The sequence below is a fragment of the Impatiens glandulifera genome, chromosome 3, assembly GCF_907164915.1.
Source record: "Impatiens glandulifera chromosome 3, dImpGla2.1, whole genome shotgun sequence".
In the NCBI taxonomy this organism is placed as follows: domain Eukaryota; kingdom Viridiplantae; phylum Streptophyta; class Magnoliopsida; order Ericales; family Balsaminaceae; genus Impatiens; species Impatiens glandulifera.
The window spans coordinates 56413725-56441537 of NC_061864.1; the positions used below are offsets into that span (position 1 = coordinate 56413725).

Genomic DNA, 27813 nt, shown 5'->3' on the forward strand with positions numbered 1-27813 from the left:
TATCTCGTGCATTTGCACGAGTAATAATATAAAAAACCGTGAAAAAATATTACGGTAAAAATGTGATAGCATTTTTAATTTTATTTTTAACCGTTTTAAGTTTATGAGCGGGTCAACCCACAATCCGACCCAAGTATCAATTTACTCTCACACACACACACATATATATATATATATATATATTAACCACAACTCTTGACCCGACAATCCGGACACTTTAAAAATTAAGTGTCATTATATTTATAGATTAATTAGTTAAAAAGTGAACTTATATTTTTAAAATGTCCTGCGTTTATTAAATTTGGCATTAAATTTAAAATATAAAATGTTATTAGCCTAGTTGGTTAAAAGGTTGTTTTTGTTTTGTTAGGTTGCAAGTTCGAACCATACCTATAACATTTTTAATTTTATTTTTAACCGTTTAAGTTTATGGGCGGGTCAACCCACAATCCGACTCAAGTATCAATTTACTCTCACATATATATCCAAATTAATCACAGCTCTCGACCCGGTAATCCGGACACTTTAAAAATTAAGCATCATTATATATATATATAGATTCTTTCATAATTAAATATCATACACAACTCACAAAATAGCCATGCACACATTTAAAAAAACTTTAATTAGATCAACACTAATATCTTATCCAAACCTCTTTAAAACCCTCTAAAATAATATTGTTATTATATTTTCCTAGATGTATTGTCATAACAAAAATTTTAATTTTATTTTCTTATATCAATATTATACATCAAATATAGTTTTATTTTGTTTAATATAATTTTTCCTTTAACATAAACATACCGTAATAGTAATATTAAAAATTCATTCTCAATAATATTAATTGAGTTATTTACCATTAAAAATATGTTTGGTGTCTAATTGTGATAATTTCAGATTTATTGACTTAATCATTGTGTTATTAAAATATTAGAATACATGAGAATAGCTCTTAATAATGAGATGTAATATGGGGAAATTTGATGAAATGACCATAATAATGACCTTAATCAGATAAATGACTAGTGCCTAATAAAAATTACGCAAATAACCACTTCATAGTTTTTGGACGAAAATACCTCCGTCGCGTGACGCGACGAAATTCCAATTCGTGTCGCGAGACGCGCCCGCCATCGCGACAAATTAGGGTTCCGTCGCGTGTCGCATCACGCGACGGTAAATTTTCGTCATAACACAAAGAAAGTGATCGTTTCTACACGTTTCATTGGGTGCTGATTATTTTCTAAAATAAGAACTTTATTAGGTTCATTTCATCCAATTTCCGGTAACATGAATGCCCTAAATATTGAATGGAAATACTAAAGAAATTACAATTGTTTAGCCAAAAAAAAATAATACATATATGAAAATCTGAAATAAAGAAAAAAATAATGAAAATGGTTGGGCAGTTGAATGCTGGTTCTTTCTCTCGGTCTCTCTCTCTTCCGTGGTGGCCAAATCGAGGGCTCGTTCGCTCCGTTCACCGTTCACTTGTGAACGTACTAGCTCCTCCTTCCAATTCGATTTTGATTTCAAATTGAGGGTTCGACGGGTAAGTTATTGACTTATCACATGAAATGATTGGTAATCTTTTCGGATCTTCTGCTGCGATCAGGTTATAAGCTAAAATCTTCAGGAACTTGGTTTATTTTGGTTCTTCTTTGCTCTGGAATTGAGGAAAATTACAGACTAGATCTTGTTTCTTGTATTTAGGGCTAATTTTTATCAATTCGGTGACTTTGCTGGTAGAATTTTGTTGGATCTCTTAATTTGATTGGAGGAATTTGTGCGATTTAGATAGTTACTAGAAATTTTTAAGTGATAATCGAGGTTACTGCGGTTTTGTGTTATGGATACGCATCCTCCATTCCAGATGGAGGATCAGACGGATGAGGATTTCTTTGATAAATTAGTTGATGATGATGATGATTTGAAGTTAAATACATACTCAACACAGAGTTTTCTTGACGGGAGTGATTCTGATGAGCTGAAAGCATTTGCAAATTTAAGCATAGGTGAGGTGGGAACTGAATCTACAATTGAATCAGATAAGAAAGATGTTAAAGCCGTATCCTCCTCCGTTGCACATGTAGATGCAGATGTTAGGTCATCGGTGTCAGTTAACTCATTTGGGATCGATAGTGTGGATGAACAACAGAAGGAAAACTCGGGGCTAGAAATAACTGCAGATTCTTTGGGTTCAGGTGTTAAGGAATTGCAGTGGAGTGCATTCAACTCTGATTCAGAGGTTATCGCTGGACATGGGTTTGGATCAAACATAGATTTCTTTAACGAAATAGGAGATGGAGCTATTGGTTCAATTAAGAATATGGACGAAAATCCAGACAAACAGTCTAAGATCCAGACTCCTACGGAAGGAAATAGTATTTTGAATAAGAACACTATTGCCAATAATCAAACGAATCAAGATTACATGGAAATTTCAAATCAACCTGATGTTAATAGTATTGAATATTGGGAAAGTATGTATCCTGGTTGGAAATATGATCCAAATACTGGACAGTGGTATCAGGTCAATGAAAATGGTGGCACTGAGAATTTACAAGCTACCACGGATTCTACAATAATGAGCACCACTAGTTGGAATGATAACGTTTCAAAGGAAAACGGTGCAACTGAAAGTATTTCTAATTGGACTGCTGTATCGGAGGGAAATAATAGCGAGTACCCAACTCATATGATTTTCGACCCTCAATATCCTGGATGGTACTATGATATGATTGTACAAGAATGGCGAACCTTGGAAAGTTACACATCATCTATTGAATCAACTATTCCGGGCCATGATCAAATAAATCAGAATTGGAATGGGTCAACTAGTAATAGTTATGATGTTTCCAAGAGTCAAGCATCTGGGAGTTTTGGAGAAAACCAGCAAACCAGCTATGGTTCGAATTTGTCATTTAATAATACCGTCCGTCAACAAAACTCATATGATTCAAACGGAACTGTTTTCCAAGACAAAGGGAATTCAGGATTTAGTGGCTTTTCCCCTATCGGAGCTAAAGCTTTTGGTTCTTCAGGAAATCTGAGTCAGCACACTCCCAGTAGCTATTATGATAATCAAAATTCAGTGAACTTCTCTCGTGAACAGTTTAAAGGTAGTCCTCAATTTTCCAGCCCATACAGTGCCGAAAGATCATCAGCAGGCCGTCCTCCTCATGCTTTAGCTACCTTTGGGTTTGGAGGAAAGCTAATTGTAATGAAAACTGATGATTCTTTCAGCAATGCATCTTATGGGAAGCAGGTTTGGCTTCTTAGTTTCTTCTTTTGTTATTTTCCTGATGAAACTTTATGATATACAGCTTGTTCTATTGTAGTCTTCTGTAGGAGGGTCATTTTCTATCCTCAACTTGATGGATGTTCTTTCCAAGAAACCTGATGCATCAACAGCAGGAGTAGACAGTTGTGAGTACTTCAATACAATCTGCAGACAGTCTTTTCCGGGTCCCCTGATTGGAGGAAATATTGGTGGGAAAGATTTGAATAAGTGGGTTGATGAGAGGATTGTGAATTGTGCTTCTCTTGATAATGATTTCCAAAAAGTTGAAGCTCTGAGGTTGCTTCTTTCCTTGCTTAAGATTGCTTGTCTGCATTATGGAAAACTCCGATCTCCTTTAGGCACCGACCATGCATCAAAGGTACATATTTATAAACGGTTTCCCATGTCCTCAAAATAACAAAGTCCATTCATCAATCACTTTATCAATCAAATAATTCAAATCATCAACCAAAATATCAAATTACTCCAACTTTATCTTTTATATTAAATCTAAGGGATAGTTTAGTCATTTAACCAAAATAATTCCTTTTTTTTTTATCAAACAAGGTTTCTTTTGTTCCAAAAAGTCGGACTATTTAGAAATATAAAAAAAAACCTTCAGCATGTCATATACTCGCTTATTTTATTATTGGGTTTTGTTCTATAAATAGGATGGTGATGCTCCAGAAACAGCAGTTGCTCGACTTTTTGCATCTGCAAAAGGAACTAGTGTCCAATTCACTGATTATGGCACCCTCAGTAACTGCTTTCTGAAATCGCCATCTGAAGGACAAATGCAGGTATCCAAGCAGTTCCTCTTCATGAATTTACCATGTTAAATGCAATACTAGTCCTTGTAATGATTTTCTTGGTATTTATTTTAGGACACTGCTGCTGAAGTGCAAAGTCTCCTAGTGTCTGGTAAGAAGAGGGAAGCTTTACAATGTGCATGTGAAGGTCAACTATGGGGCCCTGCACTCGTCCTTGCTGCTCAACTAGGTGACCAGGTTTGTTTGATATTCATTTTTTTTTTACTTTGGTAACTTTTTTCAATTATCTAGTCAGATTTGGAAACAACTTTTCTCATTCGCGGATGTTTCATGCAGTTTTATGTTGACACGGTGAAGAAAATGGCACTTCATCAGCTGGCACCTGGATCACCTTTGCGGACGTTGTGCCTTCTAATTGCCGGTCAGCCTGCAGACATATTTTCTGCAGAAACAACACCCAATAGTGGCTTTCATGCTGGTACACATATGTCTGTGCAACCTTCTCAGGTAATCATGTATAATAATACTTCTAAGGGGGGAGTTTGATAAAACTAAAAATTAAGTGTGAATACTGAACTTTTATTGTTGAATAGTTAAGTGTCTAAAACATAAATGTTGATTAAACCAAATGAAAATCTCTGATTTAAGTAATTGATATGTTGGGGATTGGGAAGCACCATCAATGATGACTGTAAGTACATCCCTCTCATCATGTGGTGGGCAATTTGGAAATAAAAATAGAAGAACATCTCTAAGGAGAAGTTACGACATTGAAAGAATTAATGGCTTCCCGTACCATGCGTTTGCATAAATTCAGAAAAGAGGGGCTTGCACGATGATAATTTTTTGACCTTGTTGGTATCTAATTTTTCCTGTTGTTTCCGTTTCTCTTATTGTTTCCCCCTTCCCACATTCTTGTAAAATTTGAAAGCTACTTGTGTTTTGTTTCTAATAAAAAGTTGACCTTATTAAAAAAAAGTAATTGACAAAAGTACTTAAAAACTATTTTACCCATGCAGTGACATAAGTTTATTATTTTTTGAACCCACTAGGAGCTCAAGTGACAAGAGGGTTCAATTTCCACTAAGAACGTTGAAGTTGGGGGCATCACTCTTGGCATCGTGCCAGCTTCCTAAATTCAAAAAAGAACAAACAAAAAGTTTATTAATTTTCAAGAGTTAAAGTTGTTTTTGTACCATCTTAGTTCTTACAATTATGTCATTTATAGTTATAACATACCTAATTAAGCAAGATTTTTTAGATTTTGAACTCAATCTAAATAATTAAGTGGTTTTAAGTAACAATTATCAAATTAACTTTATTCTAATAAACACTTAATTATTAGAATAAGTGATAAGTTGTGCTTCCTCTTGACCTCGGGCACATCTGATGTTATTTTTATGTGCCATCTATTCATTTATTTTGCTAATGAACTGCTTGCTCCTGTCAATGGTTCAGCGTGGCTCTAATGGAATGTTAGATGAGTGGAAGGAGAACTTGGCTCTGATAACGGCTAATAGAACAAAAGACGACGAACTTGTGCTCATTCATCTTGGAGATTGCTTGTGGAAAGATAGAAGTGATGTATGTAACTGCACCATCTTATTTTGTAAAGGATTTCTGAGTATATTGTTTATGTCCATATGTTACTATCAACTATTGGGCTTATTCTGATATGCTTTCTATACAGATTATTGCAGCACATATTTGCTATCTAGTTGCAGAAGCAAACTTTGAGGCTTACTCAGACACTGCAAGGTTATGCCTTATTGGCTCTGATCACTGGAAATTCCCTCGTACCTATGCTAGCCCGGATGCAATTCAGGTCCAACTGCTTTTCATCTTCTTACATGCTGTGTAGTGTGGCTCAATTAATATATTCATTTTAGCTGAACCCTGATATACTCGAGGTTCTTGCCTGACCTTGTCCACCTTAATGCTTTTTTTTTTTATATTGCTGGAATTTTCTTTACTCATCAGTATAGGGAAATATATAGGTTTATTTTGGAGTTTCTTCTACAACGCTAAATCTCTGTGTATGTAGCATGTTATGTTAGGATGTGTTTACTACTGTGCTTTATTCTATTATCTTGCTCTCTTTCATATCATACTATTTTCTTACCCAAATTTTCATTTTATGTTTGATTGCTGGAGCTTCATACTAAAAGGTGAGTATGACTGCTATATAACTAAGATAAAGAGAAAATTCTTTGTGCAAGTTTTGACATGTACTTTAATTTTTGTCGTTGCTCATGGTCATTTGAACATCTTTTTAATGAGGACTAATTATTTTGAAAAGTCAAATTCAGCATTGGTATATTTTTTTTATTTCAATTTTGCCATCATGCTTAATGATGGTCGAGGGTGCGTTTAATAAAACTGAAATTAACTGTTGAATACTAGATTTTAAGTGCTAAATGAGTTAAGTATCTCAACAAAACATTTGAATAATCAAATGAAAAATATAAATTTTAAGTATTGGTTTGTGGATTATTTGATAAATTGTGGAACTAATGTTGAGAAAAGTACTTAAAGACCATTTTGCCCTTTTAATGACGATAGTTGATTAGTTTTCAGGGTTAAAGTTGTTTTTGAATGCTCTTATTTGATTACCGAGTTAAATCATTCGTAACTAAACGAATTTAGTGTGATTTTAAAGATTAGTTTGAGTTGAATCCAAATAATGAAGTGCTTTTAAGTAACAATTATCAAATAAACTTAATTCAAATAAGCACTTAATCATTTAGATTAAATCATAAGCTATGTTTATCAAATACTGCCTCAGAATAAGAGTCATGAAATATTTGTTGCAGAGCAATAATTAGAACCTGTATGCCATGCCTCAACATCAATACCAGCCTCTAGATGGTTTAATGTTGTAATATTGTGGATAACTTTTTGGTGATTGTTCTGCTTGCTTTGTAATAATGTACTCACCTCACTTGTTCTTACACGTTGTATTTGAGCAGAGAACAGAATTTTATGAATACATTAAAGTGCTTGGCAATTCCCAGTTCATCTTACTACCTTTCCAACCATACAAGCTGATTTATGCCTTTATGTTGGCTGAGATAGGAAAAGTCTCGGAATCACTAAAGTATGCTGCTTCAACCATTTTTTTTAGGTCGTTCATATTCGATTTTCTGTTCTCATGGTTCCTTGAATTGAATTCAGGTACTGTCATGCAATATCGAAATCTCTAAGAACTGGTCGGTCAGTTGAAGTTGAAACGTGGAGACAATTAGTGACATCTCTAGAGGAGAGGATACGAACCCATCAGCAAGTATGTCTCTGTAATCTCATTTGGAAAGAAGCTCAACTTCTAAAACTTGTTTCAAGAGCTCGTTATGAACATTTAAAAATGGTTCAAATTACTTTTTGCTGTCATTTTTATTACGTTTATATATCATCTCTACACAATTGGTGTTGATCCTTAATCTTTCTAAAGGGTGTAACAAGAACTTAACATAGTTAAACCAATACATGACGACAAAAAGTAATTTAAGTCATTTTTTAAAAGTTAATGAAGCAAAATGAGCTCGACGCAAGTTGAGGAAGCAAAACAAGTTATGATGCACATTCAAGAAAAATGAGCTTCTTACCTAGCTTTTTTTGTTAAACTAGGAGCTTGTTTGATTAAGTTTTTGTTTTTTTAAATAAACTGATATTTTGGGAAAAGAAAAACTTGATTGAAGAAAAAGTGGATTATTCAAGTTTATTTGGGTAAAATGACTAAAATACTTTTTGTATTTAATATTAAAAAAAAATTAAGGGTATTTTAGTTGATGATTTGAATGTTTTGAGATGATGATGTCAAACAAGGCTCTAAGGTGATCCTGCTTCTCTTTTGCAGGGTGGATACTCCACAAACTTGGCTCCAGGAAAGCTAGTGGGTAAATTGCTTAACTTATTTGACAATACAGCCCAGCGTGTGGTTGGAGGCTTACCTCCTCCAGCACCATCTGCAACACATGGAAATCTCCCTAAAAATGATGATCATTTCCAAGCCATGGGACATAGAGTATCAAGTAGTCAATCAACCATGGCAATGTCTTCTCTCATGCCTTCTTCAGCTTCAATGGAACCCATAAATGAATGGACAGGGGATGGTAGTAAAATGACTGTACATAATAGAAGTGTCTCTGAACCTGATTTTGGCAGGAGTCCAAGACAGGTGAGTCAAATTTTCTCTTCCTTCACAGAATCTTGGGGCTTGTTTGATGTAGGTTTTTTTTTTTTTTTCTGAAATAAACCTTTTTTGGATTTTTTTGTATGAAAAAGTTGATTATTTAGGTAAAATATAAAGTAAGGGTATTTTAGTATTTTATTTGATAGAAGTGATTGATAATATAACATTTTGTGTTGTTTACTGAGAGTATGAGTAATGACTATCAGGCTGATTCATCATCTAAGCAAGAAACCTCACCCAACACACAGACCAAAGCAGTAGTAGCTTCGGGAGGGATTTCTCGCTTTGGTCGCCTCAGTTTTGGCTCTCAGCTTTTTCAGAAGACTGTAGGCTTGGTACTAAGACCACGTCAAGACAAACAGGTAGCTTTTGATTTTTTATTTATTTTTTTGGTATGATTCTCAACCATCTCTGTTTTTCTCTTATTATTGCTACTCTAACCTTAGGCTAAATTGGGTGACTCGAATAAATTTTACTACGATGAAAAGCTTAAGAGATGGGTGGAAGAAGGGGTTGAACCCCCGGCAGAAGAAACTGCTCCTCCACCACCTCCAACAACAACGAAGTTCCAAAATGGAGGTTCTGATTATAACTTGAGAAGTTCATTAAATAGTGAGGCGTCTTTGAGCAATGGAAGCCTAGAATTCAAAAGCCCCAGTCATTTAGAACATAATTCAGGGATTCCACCTATTCCGACTACTTCAAACCAATTCTCAGCTCGTGGAAGGATGGGCGTTAGGTCGAGGTAAGCCTTTCTTACGATATTAAGCTTATATGCGTCAAGCGATTTCCAATTGAGTCTTTAGAGAAAAGAAAATATTTGGATAGATTGCTTAATTTAGAAAAAAAAAAAAAACAGTTCTTGATCAGTAAACTGGTTTGAAGTTGAATATCCTCAAACATTTCTGAAGCTGCTGATTGATTGGATTGACTTGTGATGGCCATTTGTTGTCACATTGAGTCTATTTGGAAATCAATATTTTGTCACAAAGTTGGAAGTGACATTTTCTTTTTTGTTGGTATTAGAGTATAAAGATTATTTTCTGGATCATGATACAATCATAGTCTGATTTTTTTGCTGCATTTGGTAAATAGAGTTTTTAAAAACTTTTTATCATAACCCAAATTAATTTCTAATCATTGTGATTTTTGTGATTAAATTAATTTCCAAATTGACATAACAAATTTAGATTTTTCCGGATCATGATCCAGATGAAAAAGTGCATACCGAAACAACCAATTTTCTTTTTTTTAGGCATTTATCATATACACTTTTAGGTATATATGCGTCAAGCATGTTCAAATTGAATTTCTGAAAAAAAGATATATTGTTTAATTCAGAAAAAAAGGATAACTTAGTTCTTGATGAGTAAGCTGGTTTGAATTTAAATATTCTAAACCTGTTGATTGATTGGCTCAACTTGTGATGGCTATTAGCAACTGTTTTTTCTCACAGTCATGATTCCAATGCCAAAGTTAAATTGAAAATGACTTTTTTGATTTTCCCCTTTTCTTATAGATTTTTGATGGATCATAATCCAGATTATATTGTCACTTTTTACTCATTTGGTATTAAGTTTATTTTCTGGATCATGATCCATATTATAGTGTGATTTTTGGTTTCATTTGGTATATAGATATTCTTTTGGATCATGATCTTGATAATTTTATAGACAACTGTTTCTGTTTTTGACAAACATAACAAATTTAGACATTTGAATAGTTCTTTATAGGAATTTTAGCCCCTTCTATGTTTCTTATGATTAATTTATCATAACCCATGTAATGACTTGACTTGTTATGTTTCATGGGACATTTGGGTTAATTGTGGATTAACAACCAATTTTCTTCTTTATCCATTTAGTTATAAATATATGAATTTTGATCTTTTGATAGGTATGTTGACACATTCAATAACGGTGGTGGAAACCCAACAAAACAATTCCAGTCCCCTTCACTCGCATCTGTTAAGCCACCCGTAACTGGTTTCAACCCTAAATTCTTCGTCCCCACACCTGTTTCCTCAAGCGAGCAGACTTTCATTCCAACGATTGAGGAAAATGAATCTATTAACGAAGGTACTGTTTCAGCAGCCACAACTGACAACTCATTTAGAACACATGAACCCATGACCATGCAAAGGTTTGCAAGCATGGATAATGTTGCAAATAAGCAGACAGCAACAACAACAACCACAAACTCTTCGTCCTATTCACGAAGAACAGCTTCATGGAGCGGAAGCTTTAGCGATAAACAGAATCAGACTTTTACGCCTAGTAACCATCACCCTTCTCCTGTGCATTTACCCAGAAATGGTAGCGGTTTTGGAGATGACTTGCATGAGGTCGAACTTTGAGAAAAAAAAAATAGGTTTTAAATTTTGACACTCTTGCTTATACTTTTCCCGGTACAGAGACATTACAGTTTTTTTTTAACTTTGTATGGTAGGTGATGTTATAGTTGGATTTGTCCAATGTACCCCTCCACTTTCTAGGGCAGATGTTTTATTGTCAAGGATTTTAACAGGCACCAACCATTGTACAGTTCATTTGTTACATTTCTTTTAAAGGTAAAATAATGATCATTAAAACCGGCAGACAATTTGTTGTTCTTTTTCTTTTTTAAATGTGGAAATTTGTTTGTACTAATAATACAAACAATTCCATATCAAGTTTTGAACAGGATCCTGTATCTTGTGATTGATCAAGGTTTATAATTTATATTAGGTCTGGTTTGTCTTTTAGATCAGATTTCAGGTTTTTTCTTTCTTTTCCCCGACGAGAGGGTGCATTCAGGGCCTTGTTGTTACTAGTTCTGTTTGATGGGTGGGGTGTAGTCGCACGCCTGATACAGTGGAGAGGATGACTTAACTGTTTTAGAAGTTACAAATGTTGATGTTGAAGATGGTATCTAGGTTACCCGAACTACTAGTTGGGGTAAACTATTTTAACCGAAACCTAAACTAGTAATTTCGGGTTGGGTTAGAGTTGATGTTAAGATAAAATCGCTATTTGTTTACCTCTAGCAAAATATCAATTTTAAGAAGTTCATTACTTAAATGAAACAAATGCATGAATGATTATACAGTGGGGGAGTATAACAACTAATTAATCCTCTATGCCTTTGTTCAAATAATCTATGCAATGCTCCAAAAAGCATCAATTTCATGAATAGAATGATTAGAATCTACATGTCCTAGAACAACTTGTTGGATTCAGAAGATGGCAAAGCTTCCCTTTCGAGCGAAACATGAAGACAAGACGCCAACTTAACAAATGAAATCCAAACAGCCGGAGCACAACAAACTCCATATGCAAACACAAACAAAGCCCTCACAATTCCATTACTGTACCATGGACATGCCATCACGAAAAGCACGCCTAAAATTCCAAACCATGGCATCAAAACAGGCAACCACGGAAGTAGAAACGCGTTAATTGCTACCGATGAAAGTGTGAAAGCTCCAAGCAAGTAGAGTGTCCATCCCATGATAGGATGAACCGTGTATGGAATGACCAAGAAAGGAATAGTGTAGGCAGCTAGAATTGACCAAAGAGCTATTAACCTTAAGCCCATTTGGATCAAGGAAATGTTCTTCTCCGACTGTCTATAGCATAACTTCGATAAGTTGGGACGTGTCATGCGTGTGATCATAATGATTCCGAGATAAACGACAATTTGAATTACAACAACAATCATCTCAAAGCCATACCCGATAGTTAAACTACGGGTTTGGTGCCAATCCAAACCTAAAGGCAAGACCGGCCAAGACCACCAATACCATGGTTTCAACCACGGAGCACTAGGGAAGGTTATCACACTGTTTGGTCCACAAGGTACGTTCCATCTCAATTGTAGATCTGAAAAATCAAAGAAATGATATATATAGTAAGTTTTCCATAACTAACATTTAAAAAAGTATACATGTAAAGACATTATTTTTCATTTATACACCGTTAACATTAGAGTCGCGTAGAGATGAAAAGACAAAACATTACAAAAACAAGTGAATTAGAAAAAGGTAAGCTCAAATATACAAAAGTAGGAGTAACAATAAAAGTAATTATCATTTAGTCTAACAAAAGTATAAAAGGGTGGACTCAAATTTAAAGGAATTTAGGTCAAAAATAGCCTAGGGTGAATTTGACATATTAATAAAGTTTGAGTCCCAATTTGACACAAGTAAAAGTAAAAATTAATGTGTTATTTAATTTACTTACAATAGTATGAAGCATCCATTTGGTATCCCAAAGGAAGTCTATATGTTCCATTAAGTTTGGCACCATTAAGTGGTGGATGGAACATAGGTTTATCAAGCAAGTCAGGGAAGTAGCCTCCAATAAAACCTTGGTCAGCTCCATCGGGGTTCGATTTTTCGATCTTTAGCTCGTGGACCATATCGTTGAAAACATCCATAGATGGCTACAATCAAATGATGCAGAAATCCCAATAAGTAAAAAACAATAGTATTGTGATATTTAAACTTTTTTTTTATTATTTCACCTCTAGTACAAAGAGACCAGTGTGAAAGATACAAGGGTTGATGAAGGCAGCACAAAACTGACCACATTGAAATAATTCGTCAGTTTTTTTGAGGAAGAGATTGTCGGCATCTAGCATGACTACCCTTTGGTAGTCCACTAGACTCCATGCATAGAGTTTGTTTAGTGTTAATTTGAACCTCTTTTGATGCCTATATGGATTGTGCAAGTTCTTCACTTTCACTACTCTTGCCCCATCTTCATCTTCTCTGCAAAACATAGAAAAAAAATGGTGTAATTATAAAACTTAATTGTTTGTAAGATCTAGTTTTGAGGAATGATAGGAGGAGGGAATTTGAGGGAGAGAATGACTTGGCATCACCTTATTGATTTTGAATTTTGAAAAAGAGAAAAGTGGGAGGAAAGAGAGAAGAGAGAAAAATTATTTGATTTTTTCAGCCAATCATATTTCGCCACGTCATTCCCTCTCTTATTCCCTCACACAAATTCTTTTTTTTTTGTGAGTGTGAAAATGATAATTTTTTAGACAACTAAAGTAGCATGACTTTGTTTTTCTAAAATTAAAAATCTCTTAAAACTATTATCATTTGAACTAATTACTTAAAATTATATTATTCAAGGGTTATATACAATTTGATTGAATGTCAAAATTGGAAAGAACACATTCAAATGTTGGGATGTCAATTTCAATCAATCCAAATGTAATCAAAGTAGGAATCTCTAATTAAATTTTGTGTACTTCCTACAATTATTACCCTAACAAATAATATGGGATTGTATGATCTTGATGTTTTTGGATTTTTATGGGTTTTCAAAAAAAAATATTATTTAGTAAAAAAATTAAATTAATTTAGATTTTTATAAAATAAATTATCAAAATATCCTTTTATAGTTAAAATTTAATAAAAATAAAATAAGAATATTTTGATATTTTAATTAAATAAATAAATAAAATGATAGCTATTATTTTTTTTTTTGTATACGGTCGTTATAGGAACTCTTAGGTTGCATTATATTTTATGTTTTATTAAATAAATATAGCAAGTTTGAATTATTTTTAATAAAAGTAAATTAATTTAATAATTTATGATTAAATACTTTATTAACACATATACTGACCTAGTTATTCCACTTTGTTATGCTTCTATTTTATTTTGGATGGCCAGTGGAGATGACCTAAACGGTCGCCTAACTGGCCTGTAAAAAAAATATAATAATAATAATAATAATAATAATAATAATATATAATAATAATAATAATAATAATAAAATAATTGAATTTTAAAGAGAACTAGTTGTATGGCCAGACAATGCCTTAAATACATGGCTCTATTTATTTGGTGGATGCACATGGGATAACATGATTAGGACTGCATACAATAATATATTTATATATTTTTTTTTATCAATTTAATTTGATTCCAAAAACACATATCGGATAAATCTAGAAAGATCAAGAGAACTTACAAAATTTGAACCCAACGTGAAGGAACATCATCGGAGGCTATAACAACAAGATCAGCATCAACTCGAAGTTTCGATAAAGATCTTAACATTACACGAATGGCCACGTAAAACTCGTAATCCCTCGGAGTTCCCATGTACATCATCGTCGCATAAGCGTTCTTATTTCGCCCGATCTTCAATTCTGTCGCTTCGATTTGCGATAGCATCACGAAAACTAATCCAAATCCAAGAATCATCAACACCTTCATCTTCATTGCTTAGTATTAAAGATTTTTTTTGAACTTTTTTCCCTGGTGGCCAGCTAATTGAGTTGACTAGATCGATAGAAATGAAATGAAATGGGTAATGGTTGAGAAAGCTTATCAACTCAAAAGGTTAATATATTTATTTAGTCTAGGTTGAAATAACAAATGGGGATATAATGTTTTGCCATGTATTTAAATTAGGACATAAAGTTTAGAATGTACCATAACCTAATTAGGATCTGAATATGTATGGACAAAATGAGAGGATTTATTTTTTTATAGAAAAAATAATTGGGAATGTTGATACTTACAACTTTTTGTTGGGTAATGCCAGTAATTATTTCAGCACAGCAATAACTAATAATTGAACTAATTCATTATTTTATTTGATATATATTTAGAAGACTTGACTTATAATGAAAGTTATATTTGACTTAGAAGTAAAATAAGTGAGGATCATGATATCTATAGGCTAAGGCCTTCTTTGATTGTGATAAATTCATTTTGTTATCATCACTTATGAGAATCTTGATTTAGGATCTTTAATCTTTTTTTAATCATGTAATATAATTTATGAAATTGTGTCATTTAAAGAAAAATAATCTGGAGAGTTACTTAAATAAACTTTGAGTTCATTTAAAAGGTAGATGAATTTGATTTTGAGAATATGAGCAAGTGAATGATGTGGAAGGCTGATTAGGTTTGATGACTAAACATAATTTTAAATGTTATTTTTCTAACTTCACTTTATTTATTTATTTTTATTAATAATTTATTTTTCATTCTTTCATAAATAATTTATCTCACTTTACTTATTAATTTAAAAATATATGTTTTAAAATAATATTATATTTGATATATATATATATATATATATATATATATATATTTAAGAGAATAATTTTTTTTTAGTATGTTTGGTTTATGAATTGAGTAATGTGATTGATGAGAGATTGATAAAATCATATTTGATTATGATTGAATTAAAAAAATAACAAAAATAACTTAGATTATTTCAAAATAAACCCACATCAAATAAGTCCTTAATTTATTTTTTTTGGTTTGTGATACCTATCCTCATCTTACAAATTTAATAAAGATATTTGGACAAGTTGCCCAACTGTGGTCCTATTCACATGTGGGTCTTTCAAGTTTCAGTGCCTAAGTTAACTTTAATTAGTTTAGGATAAATATTAATGCAAACAATTGATTAAGACAGACGAGGGTTGACTTGATCATCAACTGATTTGTGGCAGTTGTTTAATTATTTAAAGAAAAAAAACAAAAATTTTAATACAATTAATTTATATAAGAAATATTTTAGATAAACATTTAGTATCTTAAAAAATATTCTTCTACTTGAATTAGTAAAATACATGTATGAGCGATCCCGGTTAGTTTACATTCAGGATAGAAGGAAAATCTAAAACACATTCACAAAATCTCATCCCAAGCCTTAACTTCATCAAATTAAAAAAAAAAATCAAAACCAATGTGGAGTCTGAAGCTGAAGCCGTGAATAAGGAAGACAAAAACACATAAATTCAAGTTGAAGATAACAAATATAAAAGCCCTGAAATTCTCATAAACAATTTTTTCTATCAAATCAGAACGGGCTCGTACAAAGAGAGAATTCAAAATGAGAAACAACAATACAACCTCATTTCATTGCCAGAGAAAGGAAATAAAGCTTCTTAATGAAAACGGATGGCATGAGAAAATGCTAGGTTGAGATAGTTAAGTTTGAATGTAGTCTTTTTTGTTTGTAATCTCAGTTTTTTTAGAATGTATGAATGTTACTAATCAGTTTTTTAGGGTCTTTTGATTGTCATCCTTAATCATAGCTAGCGTTTGTTTAGCTTTGATTTCTAATCCTCCCACTTTTGAGATTTTAATGAAATAGTTTTAACCGTTTTTTCAAAAAAAAAACTCTTCCATTAATTGTAAATAGAAGAAATGTCTACGATTGATGGAAGAGAGTTATATTAATCATAAGTTTGTTGTTGAGTTATGGAGCCTATATTTATAATAAACTCTATAAGTATTAATTAGAGTTTATTGGGTTTGTATTTGGTTTTGGGCTTGGGCCTGACCAAGAATTATTTAGGTTTATTACTTGAATGTTTACCCTATAAATATGTGATTATTAAGGGTTTAAATGTAATAGAAATAATTCTAGAGAGATAAAATGTGAGGCAAAAACTTTGTATTCCTTCTTCTTCTTCATAGTGAAATCTGGTGGTGGCTGAAGTGGATGTAGCTCAATTTGAGTGAACCACTATAAATCTGTGTTTTCTTGTGTTCTTCTTTCTTGCATTTTTACAGATTGTTTCAATCTGGTCGGATTTGGGAGATACAAATCCTAACAACTGGTATTAGAGCAGCTAGGCTAGATTTGAGCATTGAAAACAATGGCAAGTGAGAACAGTATAGGATATGGGATTGGAAGATTTGATGGAACAGATTATGCCTTCTGGAGAATGCAGATTGAAGATTATCTCTATGGAAAGAAGCTTCATATTCCTTTGAGTGAGAAATCAGAGAAGATTGATGAAGCTGAATGGAAACTCCTTGATAGACAGGTTTTGGGAGTTGTCCGATTGACGCTAGTCAAGACAGTGCTCACAATGTAGAAAAGGAGAAGACCACCATGGGTCTAATGAAAGCTCTTTCTGATATGTATGAGAAATTATCTGCTAACAACAAGGTACACTTAATGAAAAGACTCTTTTATTGAAGAATGGTTAATGGTACTTCTGTCACTACTCATTTGAATGAATTCAATATAATTGTGAATCAATTTCTATCTGTTGAGATTGATTTTAGGATGAAGTTAGTGCCTTGATTTTATTAGCATCTCTACCAAATAGTTGGGAACCTATGAGGGCAGAAATTAGTAATTCAGTTGGAAATGCTAAACTGAAATTTGTTGAAGTTAGAGATCGTATTCTTGCTGAAGAGGTTCGTAAAATTGATTCTGGTGAAACATTCAAAGGTTCTGCTCTGAATATGGAAAACAGGGGCAGAGGTAATGATAGAAATTTCAACCGAGGTAAGAGCAGATCTATGTCGAGGAGTAAGAGGAGTCAGTTCAAGTCTGAGCGGACATTTGAGTGCTGGAATTGTGGTAAACAAGGTCATTTGAAGAGGAACTGCAAAGCACCGAAGAGAAACAGTGATGATAAAAATGATGCAGCCAACGTTGTTACAGAAACTGTCACTGATACGTTACTTCTTTCTGTTGATAGCCCGATAGATTCATGGGTTTTGGACTCGGGAGCGTCTTTCCACACCACTGCCCACAAAGAATTAATGGAAAATTATGTGGCTGAAAACTGTGGGAAAGTTTATCTCGCAGATGGTGAGCCACTAGATATTGTTGGCATGGGGGACATCAAATTGAAGATGGCAAATGGTTATGTTTGGAAGATTAATAAGGTAAGACACATTCCATGTTTAATGCGCAATCTGATTTCTGTTACACAACTTGATGAAGAAGGTCACAATTTCAGTTATGGAAATGGTGCATAGAAGGTGACTAAAGGAGCAATAATTGTTGCTCGAGGTCACAAAACTGGAACGTTGTACACGACTTCAACTTGCAGAGAAACAGTTGCTGCTGTAGTTGATGACTCGAAGAACAGTGAGCTGTGGCATTGCAGGTTGGGCCATATGAGCGAAAAATGAATGAAAATTCTTTTGAAGAATGGACAGATTCCAAAACTGAAGTCTGTTGAACATTAATTATGTGAAAACTGCATTCTTGGAAAACAAAAACGTGTGAGTTTCTTAAAGATTGGGAAGGAGCTCAAGAAAGAAATGCTAGAGTGGTACACACTGATGTGTGGGGACCTGCATCTGTTTCTTCTATTGGCGGATCACAATACTACGTGACGTTTATAGATGATTCAACAAGAAAGGTATGGGTATATTTTATGAAGCACAAATCTAAAGTATTTGTTATTTTCAAGAAATGGAAGACATTGGTTGAAAATGAAACAAATCAGAAAGTTAAGTGCTTGAGATCCGACAGCGGAGGTGAATATATCAATTCAGATTTCAAAGAGTATTGTGTTGTAAATGGGATCAGTATGGTGAAGACTGTTCCCCGAACGGCTCAAGAGAATGGAGTATCTGAACGAATGAATCGAACATTGAACGAGCGTGCTAGAAGCATGAGATTGCATGCAGGGCTGCCTAAAACCTTCTAGGCAGAAACTATTAATAATGTTGCTTATTTGATAAACAGGGGACCCTCTGTTCCTCTTGAATTCAGAATTCCTAAAGAAACTTGGAGCAATAAAAATGTAAACCTTTCTTATTTGAAAGTGTTTGGTTGTTTATCATATGTTCATATTAATGAATGTGATAGGAACAAGTTTGATCCAAAGTCTAATAAATGTTTTTTCATTGGTTATGGTGATATCGAGTTTGGTTATCGTTGCTGGGATAATCAAAATCGGAAGATCATTCGTAGCAGAAATGTTATCTTCAATGAACAGGTTCTCTACAAAGATTGTGTTGGGAAGACATCAGATGGTGATTCAAAGTTGGAAGAGACTAGTACAGTTGATTTGAGAGAATTTTCAGCTGAATATATATCGGTTGATGAAGAAGAACAATGTGTTGTTGAAGATGAAATCGTTGAGAACGTGGCCCCAGAGGTAAATCAGCAAACACCGGTTATACAGTTGAGAAGATCATCAAGGAATCGAAAACCAGTTGAGAGGTGGTCTCCATCTCTGAACTATATTTTGTTGACAGATAGAGGTGAACCTGAATGTTATGAGGAAACAATACAATCTGATGAATCGGTTATGTGGGAGTTTGCGATGAATGATGAGATGGATTCTTTGATGTTGAATCAGACTTGGGAGCTCACTAAGCTGCCAAAGGGAAAGAAAGCACTTCACAACAAATGGATCTTTAGGATTAAAGAAAAACATGATAAAACCATGAGGTACAAGGCAAGGTTGGTTGTGAAAGAATTTCAACAGAAAAAAAGTATTGACTACAATGAGATCTTTTCTCTAGTAGTTAAATTGATGACAATCAGAACTATTTTGAGTTTAGTTGTGAAAGAAGACCTTCATCTTCAACAAATGGATGTCAAAACTGATTTTCTTCATGGTGATTTAGATGAAGAGATTTATATGCGACAACCAGAATGATTTGAAATCAAAGGAAAAGATGAGCTTGTGTGTAAGCTTCAGAAGAGTCTGTATGGTTTGAAACAGGATCCAAGGAAATGGTACAAGAAGTTCGATAGCTTCATGAAAAGTAACAATTTTCTAAGGTGTGAAGCTGATCATTGCTGCTATATCAAGAGATTTGATAAATCGTACATTATTTTGCTCCTCTACGTTGATGACATGTTGATTGCTGGAGTAAGCCTCTATGAGATTAACAAGCTCAAGAAAGATTTGTCTGAAAAGTTTGCAATAAAGGATTTGGGTGCTGCTAAACAAATCCTTGGGATGAGAATTTTCAGGGATGAAAAAGTTCTCAAGCTTTCACAAGAAGAATATGTGTAGAAAGTTCTTAACAGGTTTAACTTGTATGATGCAAAACCAGTTACTACCCCCTTAGCTAGTTACTTCATACTATCTAAAGATCAGTCGCCTTCAACAGAGGAGGAGAAAAATTACATGGTCATTGTTTCGTATGCCTCTGTCATTGGTTGTATTATGTATGCGATGGTTTGCACAAGACCAGACATAGCACATGCAGTGGGAGTTGTTATCAGGTTCATGAGCAACCCGAGTAGACAACATTGGGAAGTAGTAAAGTGGATACTACGATACTTAAGAGGAAGTACGGGTCTCGCTTTGTGTTTTCGAAAGTCTAATATGGGTTTAGAAGGATATGTTGATGCTGACAATGGTGGTGATGTTGATAGTAGGAAGAGCACAACATGGTACATTTATACTCTAGGAGGTACTGCAATCAGTTGGGTTTCAAAATTACAGAAAATTGTTGCTCTTTCTAGTTGTGAGGCAGAGTATGTAGCTGTGACAGAGGCTACTAAGGAGATGATGTGGTTACAACCTTTTTTGCTAGAATTTGGTCAAGACTACGAGGGAAGTGTGTTGCGATGCGACAGTTAGAGTGTCATTCATTTGGCAAAGAATCCTGTTTATCATGGAAGGACGAAGCATATACATGTTCGTTATCATTTCATCCGGTCATTTTTAGAAGATGAAGTATTAACTCTTGAGAAGATTCCCGGGAGTGAGAATCCAGCTGATATATTGACGAAAGCTGTGAAAAATGAGAAACTGAAGTTGTGTGCAACTTCAGTTGGTCTTCTTTGTTAAGACACCAGATGGAAAGCCGTCACCGATCGAGAGATGATGAAGTTAGTCTCTAAGTGGGAGATTGTTGAGTTATGGAGCCTACACTTATAATAAACTCTACATGTGTTAATTAGAGTTTATTGGGTTTGTATTTGGTTTTGGGCTTGGGTCTGACCAAGAATTATTTAGGTTTATTACCTGAATGTTTACCCTATAAATATGTGATTATTAAGAGTTTACATTTAATAGAAATAATTTTAGATTGATAAAGTGTGAGGCAAAAACTTTGTATTCCTTCTTTTTCTTCAAAGTGAAATCTGGTGGTGGCTGAAGTGGATGTAGCTCAATTTGAGTGAACCACTATAAATCCGTGCCTTCTTGTGTTTTTCTTTCTTGCATTTTTACAGATTGTTTCAAATTGGTCGGATTTGGGAGATACAAATCCTAACAAGTTTGTGGATTCAAGCTTATCAGACGACAAGTTGTATGTCTGGTTAAATGGTTAAGTGTGTTTGCGGATTACATATTTAATTTAATTCATTATTCTTTTTAAATTCTCAAAAAAAACTCTCTTCCGTTAACACAAATTTTTTAAGAAAACCTAAATCATGAAAGTAGTAAATCTCAATTCCAAACCACTAGAAGATTGACCAGAGCTTATTTGATCTTGGGTTATGTAAAAGAAATCCAATTATTAATTCCAAATCTTATTTATTGAATTAAAAACATATATTATTTGAATTAAATTATTAAAATACTTTTTATATTTAATAAATAAAATAGTTTTTAGTTGATAAGCTGATTTATTTAATTATTCAAATAATAATAATAATATTTAGAAATTATTTGAAAATAATCTAAAAGAATCCAAAATCAAACAGTATTGACCATATAAGGTTACAGATAGGCCCAGCCCAAACCAAACGTTAGCTATATAGGTTGGAGAAGGCACTATACAATTTTTATTTTCTTTTTAATTTCAATATTCAAATTTTATTTTCTCCAGTGAAATGTTCAAATTTTATAGAAACTTATTTTTATTTTCTTTTTACATCTTTCTGAATGCTTGATCTTGGATTATTTTTTTATTATCTGAGAATATATATATTTTTAAATTATATATATATATATAATAATAATATATATTATTTAAAAACTAATTATTGGGGTGATTTTAAAAATTAGAGAATTTTTTGATAAAATATTTTTAAAAATATTAATATATAATGATAAAATTTATTTATTTATTTTAAATAAATATTATTTAACAAATTGAGTGATACGATAAATAAGAGAATGAAATGATATTGAATTAAATTGAGTTATTTAAATCACTATATTGTAATAATTCAATCACATAATTTATTAATACAAATATTTTTATTGTATTTTAATTTTAAAAATAATATATATTTTAATAATTTAATTAAATAAATCTCAAATAACTCAAGATTAAGAGTTTTTTTTTTTATGTTCCATTATTAATTTTATTTTACAAAAAAACTCACCTACATTCTTGATTAATTTTTTTAACTATCTAATCAATAAAAAAAATACTAAATAATTTTACTTTTTTTATAAAATTTAAATTTTAAATAAATAAGAAATGGTAGAACTTCAACATTAAAACTTAAATATCCAATTTTTTAAACTAACAAATTTTTTTTTCCAAAAAAGCCATGCATCCTAAATAACCCATCAAACAAATTCTAAAAAATGGGCCAAAGCTTTCCATATCTTATGGGTGTGATGATGAAACATTCCATCCCCAAGAAATGTGTCACCACCAGATAACATCAAAATTCAAGATGATTTTTTTTTATATATATATTTAGAAATCACAAAGGGGTTGTTTGAAGAAAGAGTTAATGGGATAAACTTAGATTTTAACCCAACATATCTTTATCACATTAATATTATTATAATTATTAAATTACTTACTTAATTAATTAAAATATCAAAATATTTTTCATTTAATTTTATTAAATTTATATTTTAAATAAAAAAAGGACGTTTCAATAATTTATTTTAAATAAATTAAAAAGCATATATTTTTAAGCAAGATTTTTTATAAACACTTTAAAACTTAATCTTGTTTACTTAAAGTTTGGTTCTTCAATTTTTCACTGTGAATTTTCTTGTTGTCATAGAGACGGTTGGATTGTCCTATTACTTTGATATTTTTCTCATCAGCCTTTATATCGTTTAGGTTAGGCTATTAATCTTTTAGGTTAGGCTATTATTAAGTAGGCGTAATCCAAACCTTCATTACATCCGTATTACGATGGTTGGGCATTGTTCTTTCACTAAAGAAAATAAAACACATATTGAAATCTTCCTTACCTAAAAAAAAAATAAAAAAGATTTTGAGCACGCCTAATCAAAGCGTCTTTACTCCGAGTCATTTTTCTTGACTAACTAAAATAAATGAGAGACTTTTTCAAAATTTATTATGAATTTTTTTAAAACATCTATTTATCACGTTAATATCATTATAATAATTAAATTATTTAATTAATTAACTAAAATGTCAAAATATTCTTTATTTATTTTAATTAAATTTAAATTTCAAATAAAAAGTAATATTTTAATAATATATCTTAAACAAATCTCAACTAAATAATTTTTTCTATAACTTTTTTTTTGAAAAACCATAAAATCATAAAAATCCCGCTTTAAGTTTCTTCTCAGTCTCCAGTTCTCTTATAATTGATTATTGATCTGAATAGTAATACTTGTTACATAGGTAAGTTTAACAGAAACCGTCGCTAGAAGCCTTAACACTGTCACTAAAAATATCAGCGACTGCAAATAAAACCGTCGTCATTCGTCGCTGAAAACGTATCGCTGAATGCTAATAGTTAATAATATTCCGCGCTGATAGTTAACAATAAATACCTCGTTTGATGTTATAAACACTAAAGAGTATGCTCTTGACTGTTCCTTCAGAAGAGTCTAATATAGCTCCATCTTCTCCTCTAAACTTAGATCTACGATAACCCAGTTTGTCTTTTGACCTTCTTTCCATGGTAGGGATCTTGAATTTATCAGAAAAACCTGCCTCAACAGATGTAACAGAGACACTAGATTGGTGTATCCTATCATCAGAAGAAAAGGGAATTTCATTCATCTGGTTCTTATTACCAACTAAAAACGATGGATTCAAATTTCCATTTTCAAGAACTTCATTTGATGTCGAAACATCCAAAGACTTCTTGCCTAGTTGCACACACGCGTCCTTGTTCACATGTTGCCAATGAGTTATCTGACACTTCCCCGAGCTGCACTTCGTAATATTGATGAATTAAAATAATCAAGTTTCGAAATCTAACATAAAAGGCGTTTCGAAATGAAATCAATACCAGTATAGGACAGATCTGCATGTGAACAACGAGTTGTAGCTGGATTTGAACACTTAACACATAAATGACCGATATACTTTGGAAATGGTGGCGACACAGGAAAGACACCAGAAGCAATCATAACTTTTGCTTTAGATGAGAAATTACTAATTAGTTGTAAAAGTAATTAGTTAGTTTGGTTAATTAGTTAGTATTGAAATTCTTATATAAGGAAAATATGTAATTATTTGAACTACAATTTTTAATAATACCATTTTAATTTACACTTTATCAAGAATTTAACATGCTATTAGAGTTTTAAGGTTAAGAATTTTGAAGAGTTTTCCTGTCATTACTAGTGGTCGGATGAGCCATTGGTGGAGGGTTTTATTCTATATTCGATTATTATTGTTAAAGAAGATCTTTAGGAACATTTGTACCTACTTTGATACGCTTCAGTTCTGCCCTATTTGCTCGCTATATCTACAACTAAGGATAAACAGGAATTTATCGACATTGTTGAAACAAACTATCTGTAGCAAGAAAAAGAAGCCAATCAGCTCACTCTCGATTCTTGTTCAGTTAAAGAAGGCAATGGATTTGGACGCAGTTGTAGCGACTTCTTAGGAGAACGAGGACTTTATTAGCGTCGATGCTAAGGAGGGCTGGTGATTTGGAAGTAGAGAAGATTCCTTCCTCTCTTTCCGACGAATGAATTCGATTGTAGCAGAGAATGAGTGCAGCAGAATTTGCAATGGTTGAAGAATTGGCTTCTCTTATCAAAGGTAATCTTCAATGCAATGCAAGCACTTAATTCTTAAAATGGAACAATCCTTCATTAATTTTATTTAAGACGAAACTAGTTCAGACAGACAGCTTGAGCTAGAACCAATGAATGCATATTGTCTTTGATCTCAAATCTTCTTTGCTTCCAATTGAAAAAGAAAAATTGGAGTTTGCTGAATTGAGCTTGCTCGGTTTTCTATGATAGGTAGCTGAAAAAAAGATGAAGCTTGCTGAATTAGGTTTGTTCGATTGTCTAAATCTAAAAAAAATAAAGTTTGCTGAATTGGGCTTGCTGGAGACAAAGGCTGCATGATCGTAGTATGATGATTCATCGACTTGTTTTGTCAAGGAGAAACTTTGTTTCTACTACGTTTATCCTTGAGGGGAGAATATATAAATAATAATTAACGGTTTATTAAATCGTTAATTAATTAGTAAAAAACTACTAATTAGTTGTAAAAATGATTAGTTAGTTTGGTTAACTAATTAGTTTTGAAACTCTTATATAGGAGAGATATGTGATTGTTTGAATTACAACTTTCAATAATACACTTCATCAAGAATTTAACAAAGTCAAACTCCATTTTCCTAGTAATATGTATGCAAATAGAGGAAATAAAACAAAGAACAGTAAAAGAACGGAGTATTTCATATTCCCTTTGGCTCAAGCATGTTATGGCCCAGCACTCATAACCAGATCTTCTCAAATATGTTTACAAAATCCTTTCCTGCATAAAATCAGTTATGAATGAAGTAGCTAATAAAGGTTAGTATCATCCGAATTTCTGGATGATACTAACGCTAGACAATCTAGATTGAATCAGAAACCTGAAACCTATAATGAAGGAAGTGGGTAACTTTCAATTGTACCTTTTTTTTCTTGAGATGAAGGAAACCAATTAAGATTTGTCTTCCGTCTCTAAAATAACCCTATAATCACAATAGATTCTTCTTCCTCTTTAACGGTGTTTGTAAGAACACAATAGAAGGCCTGGTTCGTAATTAGGTTTTCCAAATAACCCAACAAAATTAAATATCATTTCACTCTCTTTTTCATTCATCAAATCAATCAATTTATTAATTAAAATAACTTCTCTTTTAAATTATTATTATTTATTTTATTTATATATATAAATACACTTTAAGTCATTTTCAAAATAATCACCAATAATCATCTTTTTCTCTCTACAAGTTATTTAAATAACCTGGACTGATAATGTTTTATCAACTATGGTTCATATCGTAGTCGCTAATGCTAACAAGTGTTATTCCACTAATATTCTATTAAGAAAACTCTTAGTTAACCAATGAAACTGATTTTAGTTTTTTTTTTTAATTTGAGTTTAATCTAAAAGCAAATAAAGTTCATTGATTTGACTGATGCATTGGAAATAAAAATTCATGGTGATAGTTGGTGTGATCGTTTTTTAATGGTTATAATAATTTTATTATACTTCACTTATGTTGATGACATGATGATTGTAGGGAGAGACAAGCTCAAGATTATCAAGTTGAAAAAAGATTTTGCTAAGTCTTTTGAGATGAAAGACTTGGGTCAAGCAAGACAAATTCTTGGAATGCAAGTCATTCGTGATCGGGTGAAGAAAAGACTATGGTTGTCTTAAAGGAGATATATTGAGAAGATTCTAAAATAATTTTGTATGGAAAAGGCAAAACCAGTTGCTTGTCCATTGGCTAAACACTTGAAAATAAACAAGACAATGTCTCCCAAGGATGAAGAGGAAAGACAAGAAATGTGCAGTGCTTCATATGCTTCAGCAATAGGCAGTCTGATGTATGCGATGGTCTGTAAAGACCAGATATATCTCATGCGGTTGGAGTAGTTAGTCGTTTCTTTCAAATCCTGGTAAAACACACTGGGAAGCAGTTAAGTGGCTAATGAGATATCTTCGAGGGGCCTCCAAATACGCTTTGTGTTATGGTACTGGAAAGCCACATGTTGAAGGGTTTTCTGATTCAGATATGAGTGGTGATATTGACACAATGAGATCAACTTTAGGGTATTTGTTTACCTTTGGAGGAGGAGTTGTATCATGGCAGTCTCGTCTATAGAAATGTGTTGCTTTGTCTATTACAGGAGCTGAATATATTTCCATTACTGAATGTTGTAAGAAAATGAGATAGATGAAGGAATTATTGAAGGAAACGGTTATAACACAAGACAGATTCGTGGTGTTTAGTGACTCACAAAGTGCTATACATGTGAGTAAGAATCCAAGTTTCCATTCACATTCAGAACACATCCAAAGAAGGTACCATTGGATCCGTGAAGTGCTCGAGAAGAAGAAGTTATACTTGGAGAAAGTGCATACAGATGAGAACGGGTTAGATATGATGACAAAGGGTTTGCCAAGAGGAAAATATGAGATATGTTGTGTCAAAGCCGGAATGATTCTGGCAGGAGGTGTTCTTTGTCATTGCGAACGGGTTTTAAATTTCAGGTAAACGGGTCAGGGTTTTCTGTTATGAAAACGGGTTAGAGTATTTAGTTGAAAGAACATACCTAGCGGCGGCGAAAAACTGGCGGCGAAGAACTGGCGGCGAAGAAACCTATATAACAAATATGAAAAGAATAACAATCATTCGTCAATCTCAACTCTATGTTTACAGGGGCGATGAACTTACTCTTTGATGCTGTAAACGGAGAAGGAAAGAAGATGAACGGCAATTGATCAACGGAAGCGCGGCGAATGACGGAGGAGATCTGATTGAACCCGGCGGAACAGAGAGAAGAAGAAAACTTACCTGATTGACGGCGAATGATCAACGGCGGCGACTTCAACCGACGGCGGCAGCGAGGAGAAGAAGAAACGGACCGCGAAGAAGAGAGAAGGAAGAGAGAAGGAAAAAAGAAAGCGACCTGGATGATTTTATTTCTAAGAATTTGTAACGACATTAATGATATAATGA

General features: G+C 32.9%; 2 protein-coding genes across 3 annotated transcripts; one reads left to right on the top strand and one right to left on the bottom strand.

Moving 5' to 3' along the window:
• The first annotated feature begins 1407 nt into the window (after nt 1-1407).
• Nucleotides 1408-10838, top strand: LOC124932971 (protein transport protein SEC16B homolog). 2 transcript variants are annotated; one of them, XM_047473691.1, is made up of 13 exons: nt 1408-3271; nt 3345-3665; nt 3958-4086; nt 4171-4293; nt 4393-4563; nt 5515-5640; nt 5747-5881; nt 7026-7153; nt 7231-7339; nt 7910-8230; nt 8452-8607; nt 8692-8990; nt 10142-10838. In XM_047473691.1, the coding sequence occupies exons 1-13, from the start codon at nt 1853-1855 to the stop codon at nt 10599-10601; spliced, it is 3897 nt and encodes a 1298-aa protein (XP_047329647.1). In that variant the 5' UTR covers nt 1408-1852; the 3' UTR covers nt 10602-10838. The 2 variants fall into 2 exon arrangements, with proteins under 2 accessions (XP_047329647.1, XP_047329648.1); XM_047473692.1 differs by having other exon boundaries at nt 8734-8990.
• A 478-nt stretch (nt 10839-11316) lies between these two features.
• On the bottom strand, nt 11317-14589 carry LOC124930715 (putative glucuronosyltransferase PGSIP8). The gene is made up of 4 exons (XM_047471062.1): nt 14215-14589; nt 12749-12995; nt 12466-12667; nt 11317-12105 (listed from the first exon to the last, which is right to left on the bottom strand). Exons 1-4 carry the CDS (start codon nt 14466-14468, stop codon nt 11441-11443), a joined length of 1368 nt encoding a protein of 455 aa, XP_047327018.1. The 5' UTR covers nt 14469-14589; the 3' UTR covers nt 11317-11440.
• Between the last annotated feature and the right edge of the window lie 13224 nt (nt 14590-27813).